This window comes from Gobio gobio, assembly GCF_949357685.1.
Source record: "Gobio gobio genome assembly, chromosome: 20".
Taxonomy (NCBI): Eukaryota; Metazoa; Chordata; class Actinopteri; order Cypriniformes; family Gobionidae; genus Gobio; species Gobio gobio.
This window is the reverse complement of record NC_137113.1, coordinates 47,182,344-47,203,469: the sequence shown is the minus strand read 5'-3', so window position 1 is coordinate 47,203,469 and position 21,126 is coordinate 47,182,344. Positions and strand designations below refer to the sequence as shown.

General features: G+C 36.2%; 2 protein-coding genes across 3 annotated transcripts in view; both read left to right on the top strand.

Moving 5' to 3' along the window:
- The window catches only part of cops3 (COP9 signalosome subunit 3), a 28,218-nt gene extending 26,586 nt beyond the window's left edge, over positions 1–1,632 (top strand). For both annotated transcript variants that reach the window (XM_079801143.1, XM_079801142.1), the window contains exon 12: positions 1,349–1,632. In XM_079801143.1, coding sequence (XP_079657269.1) covers positions 1,349–1,402 — 54 coding nt within the window. In that variant the 3' untranslated portion in view covers positions 1,403–1,632. The remainder of the gene's footprint in view (positions 1–1,348) is intronic.
- Positions 1,633–10,064: 8,432 nt separating this feature from the next.
- usp22 (ubiquitin specific peptidase 22) overlaps positions 10,065–21,126 on the top strand; it is an 86,639-nt gene continuing 75,577 nt past the window's right edge. The window contains exon 1 of the mRNA XM_079846331.1: positions 10,065–10,462. Within this exon, the coding sequence (XP_079702457.1) occupies positions 10,343–10,462 (120 nt within the window). The 5' untranslated portion in view covers positions 10,065–10,342. The remainder of the gene's footprint in view (positions 10,463–21,126) is intronic.

The window sequence follows — 21,126 nt, the reverse complement described above, 5'->3', positions numbered from 1 at the left end:
ACTGTTGTCTCATGTCCGCGGGTTGAAGCGATCCCAATTATGTGATATTTATCCCCGGGAATGAGAATTTTAGCAGGCAGCCCTGCAAAAAAACACACATATTTAACCCCCCGAACACGATGTTTACCGGAGAACCTCCCCGAAACGCGATTGGGCTTGTTTTGGGCTAGTTTTGAGTAACGAATGGGTGGGTTTTGTTGTGTAAACCTGGCAACCCTTCCAGTGTTCTCTCGCGCAGCTGAACCGTGGCGCGTGTATTGCAACAGACGGTCACATTTTCCGGTGTTCTTCTCCGACCCCAGTACGTCTCGTGCTTTTATTTATTATGGGCTGCATATATCTGCTGTTAATGGGACCTGGTTCCGCTCTGTCCCAAACACATATGCATAATAACATGCTGTATAGAGGTAGTTTACATGATTAAAGTAACATTAGAGTTAAGATATGCCTCTAGCTTTAATCATTTAAATATGTCTTTGAAATTTGGGCAAAAACTTCTGGCAGCTTTAGTCGTTGTTTATGCACATGTATCTTCAAAATAGACGACTAGTTATACATTAAAACTATGATGAAAGCTCCTGTATGTGAACCTTTTGCAGATAAATACAAGTGCATTTTCGTTTACTATTGACACAAATCAATAAGTAAATCATACTCAACTACTAGGCTATACTATAGTAAACAACTTTTCCTAATTAGGCCTACTCTGTATACATTTTATGATGAATAGTATCATTATACATGATGTTTAAAATGCTTCTTGTGTCCATATATTTCATTATAAAATGGCTTAAGTACACTACCCTTCCTGAAATACAATTAATATTGTCATCATTCATTGATTTCATGTTAAAATAATATACAAATTCACTACCCTCTTTGAAATACAATAATCAGTAAATAAGAATCATAAAATCAATCCGGAAAAATAATCGCTAGATTAGTCGACTAATCGAAAAAATAATCGTTAGATTAGTCGACAGAAAAAATAATCGTTAGTTGCAGCTCTACTGTAATGCATTACTTTCACAAGTACAGACGTGAATGACCAAATAAAAGCCTGAAGAACCCCAGAGGGTTAAAAAAAAAACATTAAACCCACCATAGAATCATTTTGATTTCAAAAATCACCCAAAAATATTGCGAAATCCTGGAGGGACTGATTATGAATCAAAGCTTTTATAACCAGGTTGTGATTCCAGCGTTTGCGTGTGTGTGTGTGTGTGTGTGTGTGTGTGTGTGTGTGTGTGTGTGTGTGTGTGTGTGTGTGTGTGTGTGTGTGTGTGTGTGTGTGTGTGTGTGTGTGTGTGTGTGTGTGTGTGTGTGTGTGTGTGTGTGTGTGTTTCAGAGTATGGGAACGCAGGAGGATGACGTCGGGAGCAAGACATCAAGCTACTCTTGAGGCTGTTTGGAGGACACTCGTTCCTCATCCCAAAGCTGGAAAACCTTCTCCATCTGTTGAATATGGACTATATCGGAGGAAAGCATAAATGTGTCGAATGACCCCTTTTTTTTTTGGTTCTGTCACAGTAAACAAGAACTCCTATTTTGTCAGTGTTTATTTATCAATGCTTGGTTGACATCATTTATGGTCATACGAAATAAAGATACTGGACTTCTTTGTTCAAACGAGTAATTTGAATACTTGTCTTTATTACAACACCACAGAACGAAATCTTAAGATCCCATTAACTTCTCATTCTTCATCCGTAGGGTTTGATATGGAGTTTGCAGCTCTAACAGCTTCAGCTCTTCTTTCCTCAAGGTTTAGGAGTGTGTTTATGGGGATTCTTCATTTGTGATGTTGGACGAGAAGGCCTGGCTCTCAGTCTCCGCTCTAATTCATCCCAAAGCTGTTCAATCGGGTTGAGGACTAAAGTTCCTCCACACCAAACTCGCTCATCATGTCTTTATGGAGACGCTTTGTGCACTGGTGCATGCTGGGACAGGAAGGGGCCGTCCCCAAACTGATCCCACAAATTCGGGTGCATGAAATTGTCCAAAATGTCTTGGTGAAGCAGTAAGGGCGTTTTCACACCTACCTTGTTTGGTCCGGATTTTCTGACTTTTCAGTTTGGTCCGAATCAAAATGCCAGGTGTGAAACCACGGGCCGGACCAAACAGACGAAATTTGGTCAGACGAAAAGAGGCAGTCTCGGTCCGGATCAAACTGAACAAAGGTTCGGTTCGTTTCTAGTGTGAAAGCATTTTCTGTATGATTCAGACTTTCAGAGCATTTACAGGAAGTTCCTGTTTATGTTTAAATATTATAACGTTAGTTTTAAATTCAATCTCGGCTACATTGATTATGAAAAGTGAAAAGATGCGCAATATGTCAGAAGACAAAGTGAGAAATAATTTTGAACGAAATTTTGTATGATTTTGCTTAGAAAGCCTTTCTTTAATAGGAATTTCGTTTTGTATAGATTGTATCTTAATTTTAATCAACGTTTAATCAGATAATTGCCTGGATTTAATAAATAAGAAGCAAATAGTCAATAGCAGACAATAATCACGGGAGCGATCACATTACACATTAACTGGAGCTCAAATAAACCGAAACTCAGCAGATACTCGCCTCACAAACATGAGAAATATGTGAATATAAAGCTTGAAATGTCCACTTTTAAACGTAACGAATAAACAAATAGTCAAGCAATGCGCACTGTTCAATAGTGGCAACGATTATGCGTTCGTTCATTCACTCTAGTCAAAGACGCTGACGTCAGACGCACGTCCGTTTACAAACCAATAAATGTCCAGATGCCGCCCACATTAATGAAGACGAGTGGACGCAAGTGCGTCATGTAAAGTTCTTCGCTCGAATAATTGCAATGTGAAACCAAACCAAAACTAAACGAATATATAAAAAGTATCAAAACATGAACTTCGGTTCGGACTTTCAGGTGTGAAAACGCCCTAAGAGGCCAACCCCTGAAATGCATCATATTTAGTTACTAGTTTGTTTAGTTGTAGTTAGTATTATTCATATGAATGTTGTTTTGTTGTTAAAATATATATTTTATTTCCAGCTCAAAGACATAAACTATACGGCCAAATGTTTTGGAACGCCTGCCTTTACATGCTCATGAACTTGAATGACATCCCATTCTTAAAGTCCTCATGAAATCAAAATCTTATTTACTTTGTTAGCCCACATTACAGATCTTAGGGTGAACAATTAATCCGTACAAGTTAATACACATTAAAAAAATGTTTGCCGTGGTAATCTTTAATCAAAATTAGTAACTTCTGGTTTTGAATGGCGTTCCCTTTCCGATGACGACTATGCGACGGCTTGGGTTTGAATATCCTTAACCACTCCGACCGTTAGTCTGCTATTCTGTTTAGCTTGGAAATACGTCACAGCACTGAAATAAAATCAGTTTTAACTTCTGGTTCACTGGGAGTTTAATCCGTAGGGTTTAATACGGAGTTGGCAAACTGTTCCCACAAAGTCGGGAGCATGAAATTGTCCAAAATGTCTTGGTGAAGCTGTAAGAGTTACTTTCACTGGAACTAAGAGGCCAACCCCTGAAAAACAACCCACCCCATAATCCCCCCTCCACCAAACTTTACACTTGGCACAATGCAGTCAGGCAAGTCCCGTTCTCCTGGCAACCGCCAAACCCAGACTCGTCCATGGGATTGGACAGAGAGAAGCGTGATTGGTCACTCAGAGAACACGTCTCACTGCTCTAGAGTCCAGTGGCGGCGCACTTTACCCCACTGCATCCCACGCTTTGCATTGCACTTGGTGATGTAAGGCTTGGATGAGCGGCTCGGCCATGGAAACCCATTCCATGAAGCTCTACACACTGATCTTGAGCTCATCTGAAGGACGTCTGGAGCTCTGGACTCGACTTCTGTGACCCTCAGCATGCGCTGACCCCGCTCTGTGATTTCACCACTTCGTGCTGTTGTTCCCAATCGCTTCCACTTTGTTATAACACCACTAACAGTTGGAATATTTAGTATAATATTTGGACTTCTCGATCAGGCCTAGAGCTTGATTTATACACATCTGTGGCCATGAAGAGATTTAACACCTGAATACTTTTGGCAATAATATAGTGTGCATCGAACCAAACAAAACTCTTGTTCATCTCTAAAATCCGTCTACAGTGTCCCTTTAGTGTGTAGTCTCTCTCTCAGATGTGGATGATGTTTCTCCAGCCTGTGATTCCGCGGACGGCCGCTGGGGTGGCGCTGCTCTCCGGGTCCTCTAGAGGGCGCTCGTGAGCTGAGCTTCACCATAACTCCATCACTCATCACACACCGAGCAACTCATGCAACCAAAACATGCTCAGGGCTTCTCAAAAACAGGCCTCCGTTTCTTGTCATATTATTCATAAGCCATTTATTGATGATTTTGGGGTGTTTTATATCGTATATGCATGAGCCACTATCAAATTAGATCATAAAACGAAGGGCTTTCTTGTTAAATTTCAACTAATGTTCTTGTAATATTATTCATTAACAATATATTGATGATTTTGGGGTTTCTTGAGAGAATTATCTTGTTACTATCAAAATAGATTGAAGGTTGTCGTTAAATTTCAATGTATAGGCTTAATTTCTCTTGTGATATTACTCATACGCCATTTATTGCTGATTTTGGGGTGTATCTTGGTCTTATTATATTTTATATCACTATCAGAATAAATCATAAAATAAAGATCTTTCATATGAAATTTCAATAAATGTTCTTTTAATATTATTTATAAACAATATTGATGATTTTGGGGTGTTTATTGAGAGAATATGAATATTCATGCCACTAACAAAATGGATCATAAAATTGAAAGCTAGGTACATTTTAATGTTTAGGCTTAATTTTTCTTGTAATATCTATTATTCATAAGCCATTTATTGATGATTTTGGGGTGTTTTATATCTTATATTCATGAGTCACTATCAGGTTAGATAATAAAATAAAGGGCTTTATTGTTAAATTTCAACTTATTTTCTTGTAATAATATTCATTAACAATCTGTTGATGATTTTTGGGTGTTTATTGAGAGAATATGAATATAATATGTTCATATCACTTACAAAATAGATCATAAAATTGAAGGTTGTAGTTAAATTTCAACTTATAGGCTTCATTTTTCTTATTATTATATGATTCATAAGCCATTTATTGATGATTTTGGGGTGTTTCTTGTTATATTTTATATCACTATCAGAATAAATCATAAAATAAGGTCTTTCATATGAAATTTCAATAAATGTTCTTTTAATATTATTTATAAACAATATCTATGATTTTGGGGTGTTTATTGAGAGAATATGAATATAATATATTCATGTCACTAACAAAATGGATCATAAAATTGACGGCTAGGTAAATTTTAATGTTTAGGCTTAATTTCTTTGTAATATCTATTATTCATAAGCCATTTATTGATGATTTTGGGGTGTTTTATATCTTATTCATGAGCCACTATCAGGTTAGATAATAAAATAAAGGGCTTTATTGTTAAATTTCAACTTATTTTCTTGTAATAATATTCATTAACAATCTATTGATGATTTTGGGGTGTTTATTGAGAGAATATGAATATAATATATTCATGTCACTAACAAAATAGATCATAAAATTGAAGGTTGTAGTTAAATTTCAACCTTTAGGCTTCATTTTTCTTATTATTATATGATTCATAAGCCATTTATTGATGATATTTGGGATATTTCTTCACAGGAATGTCTTATATTCATGTCACTATCAAAATAGATCATAAAATTAAGGTATTTTGTGTGAAATTTCAATAAATGTTCTTGTAACATTATTCATAAACAATCTATTGATGATTTTGAGGTTTCTTGAGAGAATATCTTGTGTTACTAACAAAATAGATCATTTAATTTGAAGGTTTTCTAGTTAAATTACAACCTTTAGGCTTCATTTTCCTTATTATTATGATTCATAAGCCATTCATTGATGGTATTTCTTCAGAGGAATGTCTTATATTCATGTGTCACTATCAAAATAGATCATAAAATGAAGGTATTTTGTTTAAAATTTCAATAAATGTTCTTGTAATATTATTTATTGATGATTTTTGGGTGTTTCTTGAAGGAATATGAATATAATATGTTCATATCACTAACAAAATAGATCATAAAATTGAAGGTTGTAGTTAAATTTAAACTTTTAGGCTTCATTTTTCTTATTATTATATGATTCATAAGCTATTTATTGATGATTTTGGGGTATTTCTTCAGAGGAATGTCTTATATTCATGTCACTATCAAAATAAATCATAAAATTAAGGTATTTTGTGTGAAATTTTAATAATAAACAATCTATTGATGATTTTGGGGGGTTTCTTGAGAGAATATGAATATAATATATTAATCTCACTAACAAAATAGATCATAAAATTGAATGCTAGTTAAATTTGAACCTATAGGCTTCATTTTCCTTATTATTATGATTCATAAGCCATTTATTGATGATTTTGGGGTATTTCTTCAGAGGAATGTCTTATATTCATGTGTCACTATCAAAATAGATCATAAAATGAAGGTATTTCGTGTAAAATTTCAAGAAACGTTCTTGTAATATTATTTATTGATGATTTTTGGGTGTTTCTTGAGTGAATATGAATATAATATGTTCATATCACTAACAAAATAGATCATAAAATGGAAGGTTGTAGTTAAATTTAAACTTTTAGGCTTCATTTTTCTTCTTATTGTATGATTCATAAGCTATTTATTGATGATATTTGGGTTATTTCTTCAGAGGAATGTCTTATATTCATGTCACTATCAAAATAGATCATAAAATTAAGGTTTTTCGTATGAAATTTCAATAAACATTCTTGTAATATTATTCATAAACAATCTATTGATGATTTTGGGGGGTTTCTTGAGGGAATATAAATATAATATATTAATCTCACTAACAAAATAGATCATACAATTGAATGCTAGTTAAATTTGAACTTATAGGCTTCATTTTCCTCATTATTATATGATTCATAAGCCATTTATTGATGATATTTGGGATATTTCTTCAGAGGAATGTCTTATATTCATGTCACTATCAAAATAGATCATAAAATTAAGGTTTTTCGTATGAAATTTCAATAAACATTCTTGTAATATTATTCATAAACAATCTATTGATGATTTTGGGGGGTTTCTTGAGGGAATATAAATATAATATATTAATCTCACTAACAAAATAGATCATACAATTGAATGCTAGTTAAATTTGAACTTATAGGCTTCATTTTCCTCATTATTATATGATTCATAAGCCATTTATTGATGATATTTGGGATATTTCTTCAGAGGAATGTCTTATATTCATGTCACTATCAAAATAGATCATAAAATTAAGGGCTTTCATGCGAAATTTCAATAAATGTTCTTGTAACATAATTCATAAACAATCTATTGATGATTTTGGGGGTTTCTTGAGGGAATATGAATATAATATATTCATATCACTAACAAAATAGATCATAAAATTGAAGGTTGTAGTTCAATTTCTTATATATTCATAAGCCACTTCATTTTCTTCAAAGGAATGTCTTCATGAGTCACTATTAAAAAAGATTATAACATTTTACTTTTCATATTTGTAATATTATTTATTAGCAATTTATTGATTTTGGGTTGTTTCTAATATTATATTCATGAGCCACTATCAAATTAGATCATAAAATGAAGGGCTTGTTAAATTTCAATAAATGTTCTTGTAATATTATTCATAAACAATATATTGATGATTTTGGGGTGTTTCTTGATCTTATTATATTTTATATTTATGTGGCACTATCAAAATAGATAATAAAATAAAGGTCTTTTGTGTGAGATTTTAATAATAAACAATCTATTGATGATTTTGGGAATATGAATATAATATATTAATCTCACTAACAAAATAGATCATACAATTGAATGCTAGTTAAATTTGAACTTATAGGCTTCATTTTCCTCATTATTATATGATTCATAAGCCATTTATTGATGATTTTGGGGTGTTTCTTCAGAGGAATGTCTTATATTCATGGTTCACTATCAAAATAGATCATAAAATGTAACATTTTATCAACTAATTTTCTTGTAAAATTATTTATACACAATCTAATGATGATTTTGAGGTTTCTTGAGAGAATATCTTGTGTTACTAACAAAATAGATCATTTAATTTGAAGGTTTTCTAGTTAAATTACAACCTTTAGGCTTCATTTTCCTTATTATTATGATTCATAAGCCATTCATTGATGGTATTTCTTCAGAGGAATGTCTTATATTCATGTGTCACTATCAAAATAGATCATAAAATGAAGGTATTTTGTTTAAAATTTCAATAAATGTTCTTGTAATATTATTTATTGATGATTTTTGGGTGTTTCTTGAGTGAATATGAATATAATATGTTCATATCACTAACAAAATAGATCATAAAATTGAAGGTTGTAGTTAAATTTAAACTTTTAGGCTTAATTTTTCTTATTATTATATGATTCATAAGCCATTTATTGATGATATTTGGGATATTTCTTCAGAGGAATGTCTTATATTCATGTCACTATCAAAATAAATCATAAAATTAAGGTATTTTGTGTGAAATTTTAATAATAAACAATCTATTGATGATTTTGGGGGGTTTCTTGAGAGAATATGAATATAATATATTAATCTCACTAACAAAATAGATCATAAAATTGAATGCTAGTTAAATTTGAACCTATAGGCTTCATTTTCCCTATTATTATGATTCATAAGCCATATATTGATGATTTTGGGGTGTTTCTTCAGAGGAATGTCTTATATTCATGTGTCACTATCAAAATAGATCATAAAATGAAGGTATTTCGTGTAAAATTTCAAGAAACGTTCTTGTAATATTATTTATTGATGATTTTTGGGTGTTTCTTGAGTGAATATGAATATAATATGCTCATATCACTAACAAAATAGATCATAAAATTGAAGGTTGTAGTTAAATTTAAACTTTTAGGCTTCATTTTTCTTCTTATTGTATGATTCATAAGCTATTTATTGATGATATTTGGGTTATTTCTTCAGAGGAATGTCTTATATTCATGTCACTATCAAAATAGATCATAAAATGAAGGTTGTTCGTATGAAATTTCAATAAACATTCTTGTAATATTATTCATAAACAATCTATTGATGATTTTGGGGGGTTTCTTGAGGGAATATAAATATAATATATTAATCTCACTAACAAAATAGATCATAAAATTGAATGCTAGTTAAATTTGAACTTATAGGCTTCATTTTCCTCATTATTATATGATTCATAAGACATTTATTGATGATATTTGGGTGTTTTCTTCAGAGGAATGTTTTATATTCATGTGTCACTATCAAAATAGATCATAAAATGGGGGGTTTCTTGAGAGAATATGAATTTAATATATTCATATCACTAATAAAATAGATCATAAAACTGAAGATGTAGTCAAATTTAAACACATAGCCTTCATTTTTCGTGTAATATTATTCATAAGCCATTTATTGATGATATTGGGGAGTTTTAAATCTTATATTCAAGTGTCACCATCAAAACAAATAATAAAAAGTAGGTTTGTTTTGTTGTAATATTATTTATAAACAATTTATTGATGTTATTGGGTTTTTTTTCTTGATCTTACAACATTTTATAGTCGTGTCTCTACCAAATGAGATGATACAATAAAAGAAATCGCCATTTTGTTTATTGTTCGGGGCTAAAATATGACAAAAGCACATCGAATGTGTTGTTTAATTAATGTATCCGAGCAGGACAGTGATTTTTAATTTCACAACTTCACTGCAGGTTAGAGGCATGTGGACCGTGTGTTTTCTACTTGAATGACATAACCAACAAGAACAGAAGGAGCGACGCGAGCCAATCACAAGCGCCCGTGCGGCGTACAAGCCTTTGAACGAAGACAAGCGGACGCGCCGGCCAATCAGAACTCAAAGTTCTGAAACGGAGGCGGGACTTTAACGGAAATGACACGCGTGTTAGCCAATCGCAGCCTCTGGCTGCAAGCCTTCCTCCAATCGGCGGTCAACATCGCAAGGATTGCGTCGCCCACGGTGCTCAGTTGAATTCCATTGCCGTCCATTAAAACAGCCGACTTGGAAAATACAATATCAAAAGTGTGCTCAGTTTAACCACACGCTCGTGATTACCGTCAGGGATGGTGTATTTGTGGAGCGGGGATATTGAGACGCGCTCCACGCATGTGTAAGGTACGCATCTTCGACCCCGCATTGCCTGGCAAAACGGAACAATTGCTGGATAATTCTCCTCGTGACTCATTTCACCGCTGAAACACGGAGGAACTCGGATGTGTTTTCTGTCATGAGTCCGGCCGGGTGCTCGCATGTGAACGGCTTCAAAGTGGACAACTGGAAGCAGAATCTGCGGGTCATATACCAGTGCTTTGTGTGGAGCGGCTCTGCCGAAACCAGGAAACGCAAGGTAAATAACACACACACACACACACACACACACACACACACACACACACACCAGAGCCCAGTGGTGCATTGCATCGGCCCATCCTTCCCGGTGCCAAGTCGCATTGCCCCCTCAAACACAAACGGACGTGTAATTCGTGTGATTTATGTGATTTACGCACGTCCATCCCGGTTCGGACGCATTGGCTGGCCTGCGCAGACTCGCTTTCATGGGGCTGGACGTGGAGACCAAGAGATGCTGTTCAGCTGCCACTGTTTTTTAACTAGCTTTAGGCGAGTTTAACGGTCATTTAGCCTCTTTTCTTCATTGTTTGATGCCTTCCAGGCCTTAAAACCATTGGCCAATACAGGTTTCAGTTTCACAGTTATCACGGAATTTGTCTTGTTTGGCAGGACGAACTAGTTATTCTCACTGCCTCCATTTTTATAGTAATAATTCGCGAAGGACTCGTTCTTTTGAGTCGCTTCAGTGAGTCGTTTGAATGATTCACTCGGCGAGAACCGTTTGTTTTTCAAATATAACGGAACTAAACGACGGTTATGAGATTAATCTGCTTCAACTAACCGAACATGAAATTACCCTTATTTGTAAATCTACATATGGCTTTATAGAGTGCGACAGTCGGAAATCACATTAATTTGCTAATTATTATTAGCAATAACTGTTAAAGCCGTTAAAGACAGACTTACTGTGAGGTTTTAATTGATTGTATATGCGTTGTTAAAGCCGCTAGCCCACATTCTTACGACTTATGTGTAGATAATCAAATTTAAGTTAATTTCTGGTGAAAAAACTACATTACCCATGATTCTACACCAAATATCCACCAATTAGAGAACATAAAATAAAAAAGCACAGCAAAAGAACTCTTTACCGCCCACCCATTGATTTTATATGCTTTGTTAAAGCCGCTAGCCCATATTCTTAACTTATTTAGTAAATAATCATATGCAACAGCAATTTCTGGTGGAAAAAACTACATTACCAATGATTCTGCACCAAATATCCATCAATCAGAGATTGGAAACACAAAAAAAAACACAGCAAAAGAACTCTTTACCGCCCCCCCATTGATTTTATATGCTTTGTTAAAGCCACTAGCCCACCCACATTACAACTTATTTTGTAAATAATCATATTTAACAGCAATTTCTGGTGGAAAAAACTACATTACCCATGATTCTACACCAAATATCCACCAATTAGAGAACATAAAATAAAAAAGCACAGTAAAAGAACTCTTTACCGCCCACCCATTGATTTTATATGCTTTGTTAAAGCCGCTAGCCCATATTCTTAACTTATTTAGTAAATAATCATATGCAACAGCAATTTCTGGTGTAAAAAACTACATTACCCATGATTCTGCTCCAAATCTCCATCAATCAGAACAGAAAACAAAAAAAAAACACAGCAAAAGAACTCTTTACCGCCCACCCATTGATTTGATATGCTTTCTTAAAGCCGCTAGCCCACATTCTTACAACTTATTTAGTACATAATCATATTTAACAGCAAATTCTGGTGGAAAAACTACATTACCCATGATTCTGCATCAAATCTCCACCAATCAGAGAACAGAAAACAAAAAAACGAGGCAAAAGAACTCTTTACCACCCACCCATTGATTAATTTGCTTTGTTAAAGCCGCTAGCCCACATTCTTACAACTTATTTAGTAAATAATCATATGAAACAGCAATTTCTGGTGGGAAAAACTACATTACCAATGATTCTGCACTAAATCTCCACCAATCAGAGATTGAAAATGCAAAATAACTCTTTACCGCCCACCCATTGATTTTTATACTCTTTATTAAAGCCGCTAGCCCAGATTCTTACAACTTATTTAGTACATAATCATATTTAACAGCAAATTCTGGTGGAAAAAAACTACATTACCCATGATTCTGCTCCAAATCTCCATCAATCAGAGATTGAAAATGCAAAATAACTCTTTACCGCCCACCCATTGATTTTATACTCTTTATTAAAGCCGCTAGCCCAGATTCTTACAACTTATTTAGTAAATAATCATATTTAACAGCAATTTCTGGTGGAAAAACTACATTACCCATGATTCTGCACCAAATCTCCACCAATCAGAGATTGAAAATGCAAAATAACTCTTTACCGCCCACCCATTGATTTTATACTCTTTATTAAAGCCGCTAGCCCAGATTCTTACAACTTATTTAATAAATAATCATATGTAACAGCAATTTCTGGTGGGAAAAAACTACATTACCCATGAAAAATGAAACGTGTGATGGTGCAAAGAACCGTTGATTTTGTTATTTTGAATCGCTTCATTAAATCAAAGTGTTCGAAAGAGCCGGTTCGCAGGAATGAGTCACTCTTCCCGCTCTTTTTCGATGATGTCAAAGCGTGTGGCATCAAATGTCAGTTTAATAACGGACTATCCTCACTCAGCCCATCTTCCTCTGGAAAACAAAGGATTATTCTGAAACGTGCCTCATGATTCACTCAAATCAAATGTCGCCCTCGGTAGACGTGTCTCAGCATGCGCTCTTCTGAAAGAAGGCTAGCCAGATTGATATGTCAAACACATAATCATGATGATAATTTTATGGTGAATCTTTGGTAATGGGTTGTTTATTAATATAGGCTGAGGGCCGTCATGTTGCCTCAAGTCACATCTGGTTCTCATCATCGTCACAATTGAGGTCAAGTCAACTGAGTTTTGTTTTCTTATTGCATTTATTATTATCTTTCTTTTATCATTATTAATCCAAAATTATTCTACCCACATAATTGTGTGCATTAACCAAATCCAGCTATTTAAATGTCACTGTTTTAATATATTGTATGCATTAAATCAACCTTTCTATGTGGTATTATTCTATCATGATCGCTCTATACACTCCGTTTGAAACCCATATCTCACGGCAAACTGTAATTTTGGGTTGTATTACACCACATCTGACATATTAGACACACCCGCTATTCTCAGCTACTGTTTATTTAAAGGGATAGTTCACCCAAAAATGAAAACCCGTCTTCAATTGTCTAGCAAACCCATAAGACATTCATTCATCTTTGCAACACACATAAAAACATTTTTAATGTGATTTGAGAGATTTCTGTCCCTCCATTGAGACGCAAATCTCAAAACGTTCGTAAATGCAAATGAACCGAGAACATACGTTTGAGCGTATTTGAGTGCTCTATGTTTGCGAATCAGTGTTTATATAATGAATATACGCATAAATAACATGTGTTTATCATATTAATGCGGCCGTGTCTCTTCAGAAGACTTGGATTTAAACCAAGTTTTGAACAATCAGAGTTTTGGGTTTCAATAAAGGGACAGAAATCTCGTAATAAAAATATCTTAACCCCTTAACTGTCACCCCTCTTTTTGAGAATACACATGAAAATGATGCACTATCCAAACTTAAAGGCTTGTTTTAAAGCAGACACTCTGCATGTTTTTGCTGAAGTGACAGCAATTCAAAATATGAAAGTATGAAAAAGTTATGGAAGTTTAAATTTACTGTAAATAAAAAATACTGTACTAAATATTTAATTTATATAAAATATATATTTTACAAAAATGTTTTAATCTAAAATTACAATAATATCAAAGCCATGTATCTAACCAAGTAGTTCCAAATTTGAAGTTGATATAACAAAAATTTAAGTCCCCATGAGATTTTGTTTAGGCGCTGTACCACAAATAGCCACCGGGTGTCATTGAAATTCATTGAATTTATTGTTTTTTGATACATTTTCCTGTAAATTTCTGTCCAAATGTCACTTCCATCACAAAACAGTCACCAAATATGGAACCTTGAGACTCAGACCTTTCCGACGATATGTGTTTTGTCAAGATTAGAAAAGATTTTGATTATAAAGTAGTTAAAATAAATGTTGTAATATGAAACATGACTCCGCCCACTAGGGGGAGGAGCCCGCTAGAAGAATTTAAAGTACCATTTCCATGGAAACGCAACGTCCAATTTCAAAACGGTTTTCACAGGATGAATTGAGTTCGTAAGCTTTCGAATGATACCTAATTTATGATAATTACTCAAATATATGATACGAAAAAAAGGCGATCAAAAAAAGAGTGCCCCTTTTTACAAGATGTATAATAAGTCTCTGAGTGTGTATGTGAAGTTTTAGCTCAAGATACACCACAGATAATTTTTTTTAGCATGTAAAAAAAAATTGAGGGGGAGCAAAGCCATGCCGTTTTTGTGTGTGTCCCTTTAAATGCAAATGAGCTGCTCACTTTCAGGAAGAGGACGGAGCTTCAAGAGCTCGTGTTAGCAGCTCCGATTACTTCATACACACACACACACACTGAAAATGACAAACTGTTCAACCTTTTCTGATCAAACCGGAGTCGGACAATGATGGAGAGACTCCAGAAGACGAGACAACATGTAGAACGAGACAGGACACACACACACACACACACACACACACACACACGTAGAACGAGACAGGACGTTTCTGAAGGGATAGAGGATGAGTTTATGAGTTAACCATCTTCAGTCATCGATTAGCATATTCTGTCATGATAATCTATAAAGCGCTGGTGTGGGGTAAGATGAGCCAGAGAATATCTGCTGCTGAAGAGAGAACAGGGATAGTTTAGTGTAATTACGGTTATAACTGATGATGTCATCTTGCTTTATGACATGCGTCTGCGTTTGTGTTCGTTCTGTATCAATAAATGTGAGAGACGGACGACAGCTTGAGCGACTCTTCCTCTTCTCCACATGCTCCCGGGGGCGGGGTTATGCAAATGATAGGGGTAGTGATGTCACTGACTCGTTGTAGTCCCTACCAGCCGTTTGTTGTAGTCCTTAAAAAGAGAAAATATCTCCCTTTGCTTTGAGTGTCATAGCTTTGCAGATGTTGTTTATGCTCAAACAGCGACACTACACACTCACTAAAGCTACACACGTCAAATCATAATCAAACACACCTTTAATTCTGAAGATGTATGAAGGCCTTACGGGTTTGGAACGACACAAGGGTGAGTAATTGACAGAATTTTACTATCCCTTTAAGCAGCTTTTAGATGTGTGCGAAATGAAAAATAAGCCGGGATTTACCCGTCTTAGGTCACATTTGACTGACCAGTTATTAGAGTATAATAATACCTGTAAAATTAAAGCTCAAAGTTCAATGCCAAGCGAGATATTTTATTTAACAGAAGTTCCCTTTCAAAGCCTACAGCGAACGGCCGGTTTGTTCTACATCTCTGTACATCCTGCTTTAATGACGTCAGTAGAGCAGTTTGTCGACTAACCTCCGCCCACAAGAGTACGCGAAAAAGGGGGCGTGGTCTTGTTGCTCCCGCGTGGAGAAGCTCCTGTCGTCGAGACGCTGTTATTTTCATCCCGGAGTCAAATCACCTTTGTTTGGCTTTCCCAGGGACGCTGTACTTAGAGATCATTGAGCGCATGCATCCCCGTTATGGTGAGAGGCGCGACCTTTCCGGTAACGTGCGCTCTGCGCGAGCTAAGCTGCTGTCCAATCACAACACGGGAACCGCTGGCACAATCAGAACTCGTTACGTGTTTCTGAAGGAGGGACTTCATAGAACAGGGAAATCTTCAAGCCGTTTTTAGGACAGTGAGAACAGCAGTATACAGATAAGTGTTTTTTTACCCGCGAAACATGAACACATGTTATATTGCACACTGTAAACACAATCAAAGCTTCAAAAAAACATGAAAAACGGGACCTTTAAAGGGCATATTGCAGGTTAAATTTTTTTCGAGATTAATATATAACCCTGTATGAAAATACCATATGAAAAGGTAGTGCAGGATTTAAAATGTTTTAAAAAGACATAAGAGCACAAATTTAGTAGATAAAGTGGCCATTTCGTTGGCCGCTTGGAAAAAGCGCTTTTTTTTTCAACATCGCGTCATATTACGTCACGAGAGGGAGTGGTTCGCTGAGCTCTGCGTTGGCTCAGTGCAGAATAGCTTGGTATTCAGGACGAGTCTGTGTATTTTCGGTAGTTTTTCTATTCCAATTTATCATTGTCATGGTAAATTATTATTATTATTATTATTATAAAATTTTATCACAAAAACGACTCCAAAAGCCTTAATAGTGTATTTTAAAGTAAATCTAGTTCCTACATTATTTTTCTATACATTGACTCACTGGAGTCTCTAACCTGCAATATGCCCTTTAAAGGGTTAGTTCACCCAAAAATATAAATTCTGTCATTAATGACTGACCCTCATGTGGTTGGACACCCGTCAGACCTCCGTTCATCTTCAGACACAAATGAAGATATTTTAGTGTAAATCTGATGCTCTGAAAGGCCTCCATTGGCTCAATGCACTTTACACTCTCAAGACCCTTAAAAGGCACTAAAGACGTCGATAAAAAGTCCATCTCACTACAGCGGCTCTACAATAACTTTATGAAGCGACAAGAATAGTTTTTGTGCGCAAAAAAACCCTAAATAACGACTTATATAGTGATGACGATTTCAAAACACGGCCTCATGAAGCTTCGAAGCGTTATGAATCAGTGAGTCGAATCAGCGGTTCAGAGCGTTATGAATCAGTGAGTCGATTCACCAGTTTGGATCCGAATCATGAATTGACTCACTGATTCATAACGCTTCGAAGCTTCATGATGCTGTGTTTTGAAATCGTCATCACTATATAAGTAACATGAAGATGTAACTTAACATGGAAATCACTCGCTCCAGACGCTCTATTGCCGTTTGTTGTGAACGCAGCATAAGCCATTCGTTCATCTTCAGAACACAAATGAAGATATTTCTGATGAGATCTGAGAGCTCTGACCCCTCCATAGACAGCAGTTTAACCCTTTCAAGGTCCAGAAAGGCAGTAAAGACATCGTTAAAATAGTCATGTGACTCCAGTGGTTCAGCCTTAATGTTATGAAGCGTTGAGAATACTTAAGTGCGCAAAAACAAACACAAATAACGACTTTATTCAGCAATTTCTTCACATCTGTCTTCTACTCCGTTTACGTTGGTCAGCTTCTGCGTCAGCGTCACACGCATGCGTCACATGATCAGCTTCGGCCAATGGTGAGCCGGTGGTAGCTCTGATGTCACTCTGAAGCGCTGCACTGTATTTACAACGTCAACAGCGCAAGAGTCTGACACAGACGAGAAGACATTTTTGAATAAAGTCGCTATTTTTAGTTCCCTTAAGCCTAGAACACCCCAAACCGCCGGCTTAAGTTGGTCCTCGTCTGCCTTTTTTTGGCCAATGTCGGTCAGTCGGGCCATCTGGTCATTCTGATTGGCTGTTCAGCTACTGCCACCTGCTGGTACGGAAAGGTAATTCCTCTTGTGCGGACGTGTTACTTGGCCGTTGGGTGTCGAAATCTCCTGGCTCTAGGCTCTTCCAAGCTTTATAATGGCATCCCAAAATTTGAAGCCCAAAAAAGCACATCCATCCATTATAAAAGTGCTCTGGAGGTTAATAAAGGCCTTCTGAAGCGAATCAATGCGTTAGTTAGGGTTGCTCTGTAAATTAAATAGAGAATATGACTAATGCATATATGCTATTTTAAATACTGTCTATAGTCTATGCCAGATATATATATATTTTAACAACACAGCCTATAAAACATCTAAACGATTATCAGTAAATAATGGTACCCTAAAGAATATAAGAATTCAATATTCGTTAGAAAAATATTTGATTCATTCTATTTCCCCGCGAAGATGCGTCATATACCGCTTTGCGCTTTGGGACAGGAGTTGGATGGAAAAAATCTTATCTTATTTAAAAAATGTATGTCCTTTATAGCTAGAGGACTTGGGTCAGATTACCCGTGCGGTAGCGCCACTGAACATAGCATTATTAGCTATATACACTCACCTAAAGGATTATTAGGAACACCTGTTCAATTTCTCATTAATGCAATTATCTAATCAACCAATCACATGGCAGTTGCTTCAATGCATTTAGGGGTGTGGTCCTGGTCAAGACAATCTCCTGAATTTACAACCGAGGTCTGCAGCAAAGCATTTGTGAAGCCACAACACACACAACCTTGAGGCGGATGGGCTACAACAGCAGAAGACCCCACCGGGTACCACTCATCTCCACTACAGGAAAAAGAGGCGACAATTTGCACCAGCTCACCAAAATTGGACCGTTGAAGACTGGAAAAATGTTGCCTGGTCTGATGAGTCTCGATTTCTGTTGAGACATTCAGATGGTAGAGTCAGAATTTGGCGTAAACAGAATGAGAACATGGATCCATCATGCCTTGTTACCACTGTGCAGGCTGGTGGTGGTGGTGTAATGGTGTGGGGGATGTTTTCTTGGCACACTTTAGGCCCCTTAGTGCCAATTGGGCATCGTTTAAATGCCACGGCCTACCTGATCATTGTTTCTGCCCATGTCCATCCCTTTATGAGCACCATGTCCCCATCCTCTGATGGCTACTTCCAGCAGGATAATGCACCGTCACAAAGCTCCAGTCATTTCAAACTGGTTTCTTGAACATGACAATGAGTTCACTGAACTAAAATGGCCCCCACAGTCTCCAGATCTCAACCCAATAGAGCATCTTTGGGATGTGGTGGAACGGGAGCTTCGTGCCCTGGATGTGCATCCCACAAATCTCCATCAACTGCAGATGCTCTCCTATCAATATGGGCAACATTTCTAAAGAATGCTTTCAGCAGCTTGTTGAGTCAATGCCACGTAGAATTAAGGCAGTTCTGAAGGCGAAAGGGGTCAAACACAGTATTAGTGTGTGTTCCTAATAATCCTTTAGGTGAGTGTAAGTCGGCACAATTGAGGAGTGTTTGCTGTGTAGTGAGTCAGATTACATGTATTATACTGAATGCTTTCCTTCCCAGTCTCTTACATGTCCTGAATCAGTAGATTGCCATTGAGTTTTTGTGTTTTCACCACCATTCTTGTGACTTACTATAAATACAGGACCTGTTATAGCACGTGATGAGCGCAGGAGACGCCTCGCTTGGGTTCTGTTATATCCATGATCATAATGATCCCTGCTGAGCTGACTTGATGCTTTTCATGTAGACAACAGTGTTTGCTTTGCTCAAACAGCACGCGGACAGATCATTCATTACATATGCAGAGACACCTGCGGGTGTTTTCATTTATTTATTGTATGTGCTTGTATTCACCTAAGTGTAGCTTCACATCTCTGGCCCAGTTAATGGCCATTTTTTGGATCTGATCACTTAAATTATATGCATAACACATCAATCAAGTGTGTGTGCAGTAGGCTTGATGCGATAGGCTGTGTTAGGGAGTTTGTCATTGTACTGTTTTGTTGTTGTGTTTTTCATTAAGAATAATAATAGGCTAATGAACCCACAATTCAAGCAATCCACCCCCGAATTGGCACAAATTCTAAACCGAAAGTAAAATGAGCACGTCCGCCTGACATTCATTAACGGCCATCTGGTGTGTTTTCAGTTCATGCCTATGGAAGCTTAACTTTCATAGGAATTAATTGAAAACACTCGCTTTGCGCCGCACTGCTCCGTTATGAATGCCTGAGCGGCCGTGCGCTTTTTATAGCATTTTTATGTGAGTGCAACTGGCTTTTAAAGGGAATGGGAGATGAGACTCTGATTTTAGGGCTGCACGATTATGAAACAAATCATAATTGTTGATTATTCCCTTTAAAATTGTAATTGCGATTCTATAGCATTAAGCCTCAAAAGTCAAATATACATTGGTTTGGTTTCTTTAAATACAAAAAAGTAAAAATATACATGGTATTATAATGTTATACTAAAAATAAAAACAATGGGGGGAAAACTTAAGATAACCTGTAGAAAGAAAAAAAACACATTAAGTACACCGAATAATATAAGTGGACTTTAAAAAAAATGTTTTTTTGCGATTTACATTTTATTGAACGATTACATAATTGTGGCATCCGTAATTGTAATCACGATTACAAATTCGATTAATTGTGCAGCCCCTGGTTTATTGCACATTACGCCCAAAACACCCATGGCTCATTAAGAGATGAGGGACGACCCTTGTGGACCATGCGCCAGGCACGCCGAACGTTTTTTTCCGTCGTTAAACTAGCTAAAGTGGATTCGGACACGCCCTAAGAGCTCCTGCGCCATTAGCTCAGATCGGTAAAATAGGGGCCGTTGTGTTAAATGAGAAAAGCATCAAATAGGCATTACAAAAAGTAGCTTTAGGCCCATTTACACTGCATGGTTCAAGTGACCCAATTCCGATTTTTTTTTTTTTTTTTCTCATGTGGCACAGATCGAATATGAACGTATAAGTAGAAAAAAAATCGCATGAATACCGATATCCTCCGATCAGATTCAGGCCTCACTCATATGTGGTAATAAATCGGATATGATTTGGATACGTGCATTTGCATCTGCCATGTAAGCGGTCAAATCGGATAATCCCCAGTAAATGGGAGTCGTACGCCATTGAAAAAGGGACGAAGGCGAATGACGTCAACTCAGGTGGACACGAACTGCGATCAAGGGCTCTTCTCTTTTTTTTCTCCGCCTTACAAGAGCAATGTTTTGCTGACCTTTAAAGAAAAAACATTGAATAATAGTTTTGTCTGCATCCATTGCGTCCATTACATATCGCACCGTTTTACTTCCTTTTCCGGGTCAGAGTGTCTTGGGCTGTTTCGCCAGTGTATAGT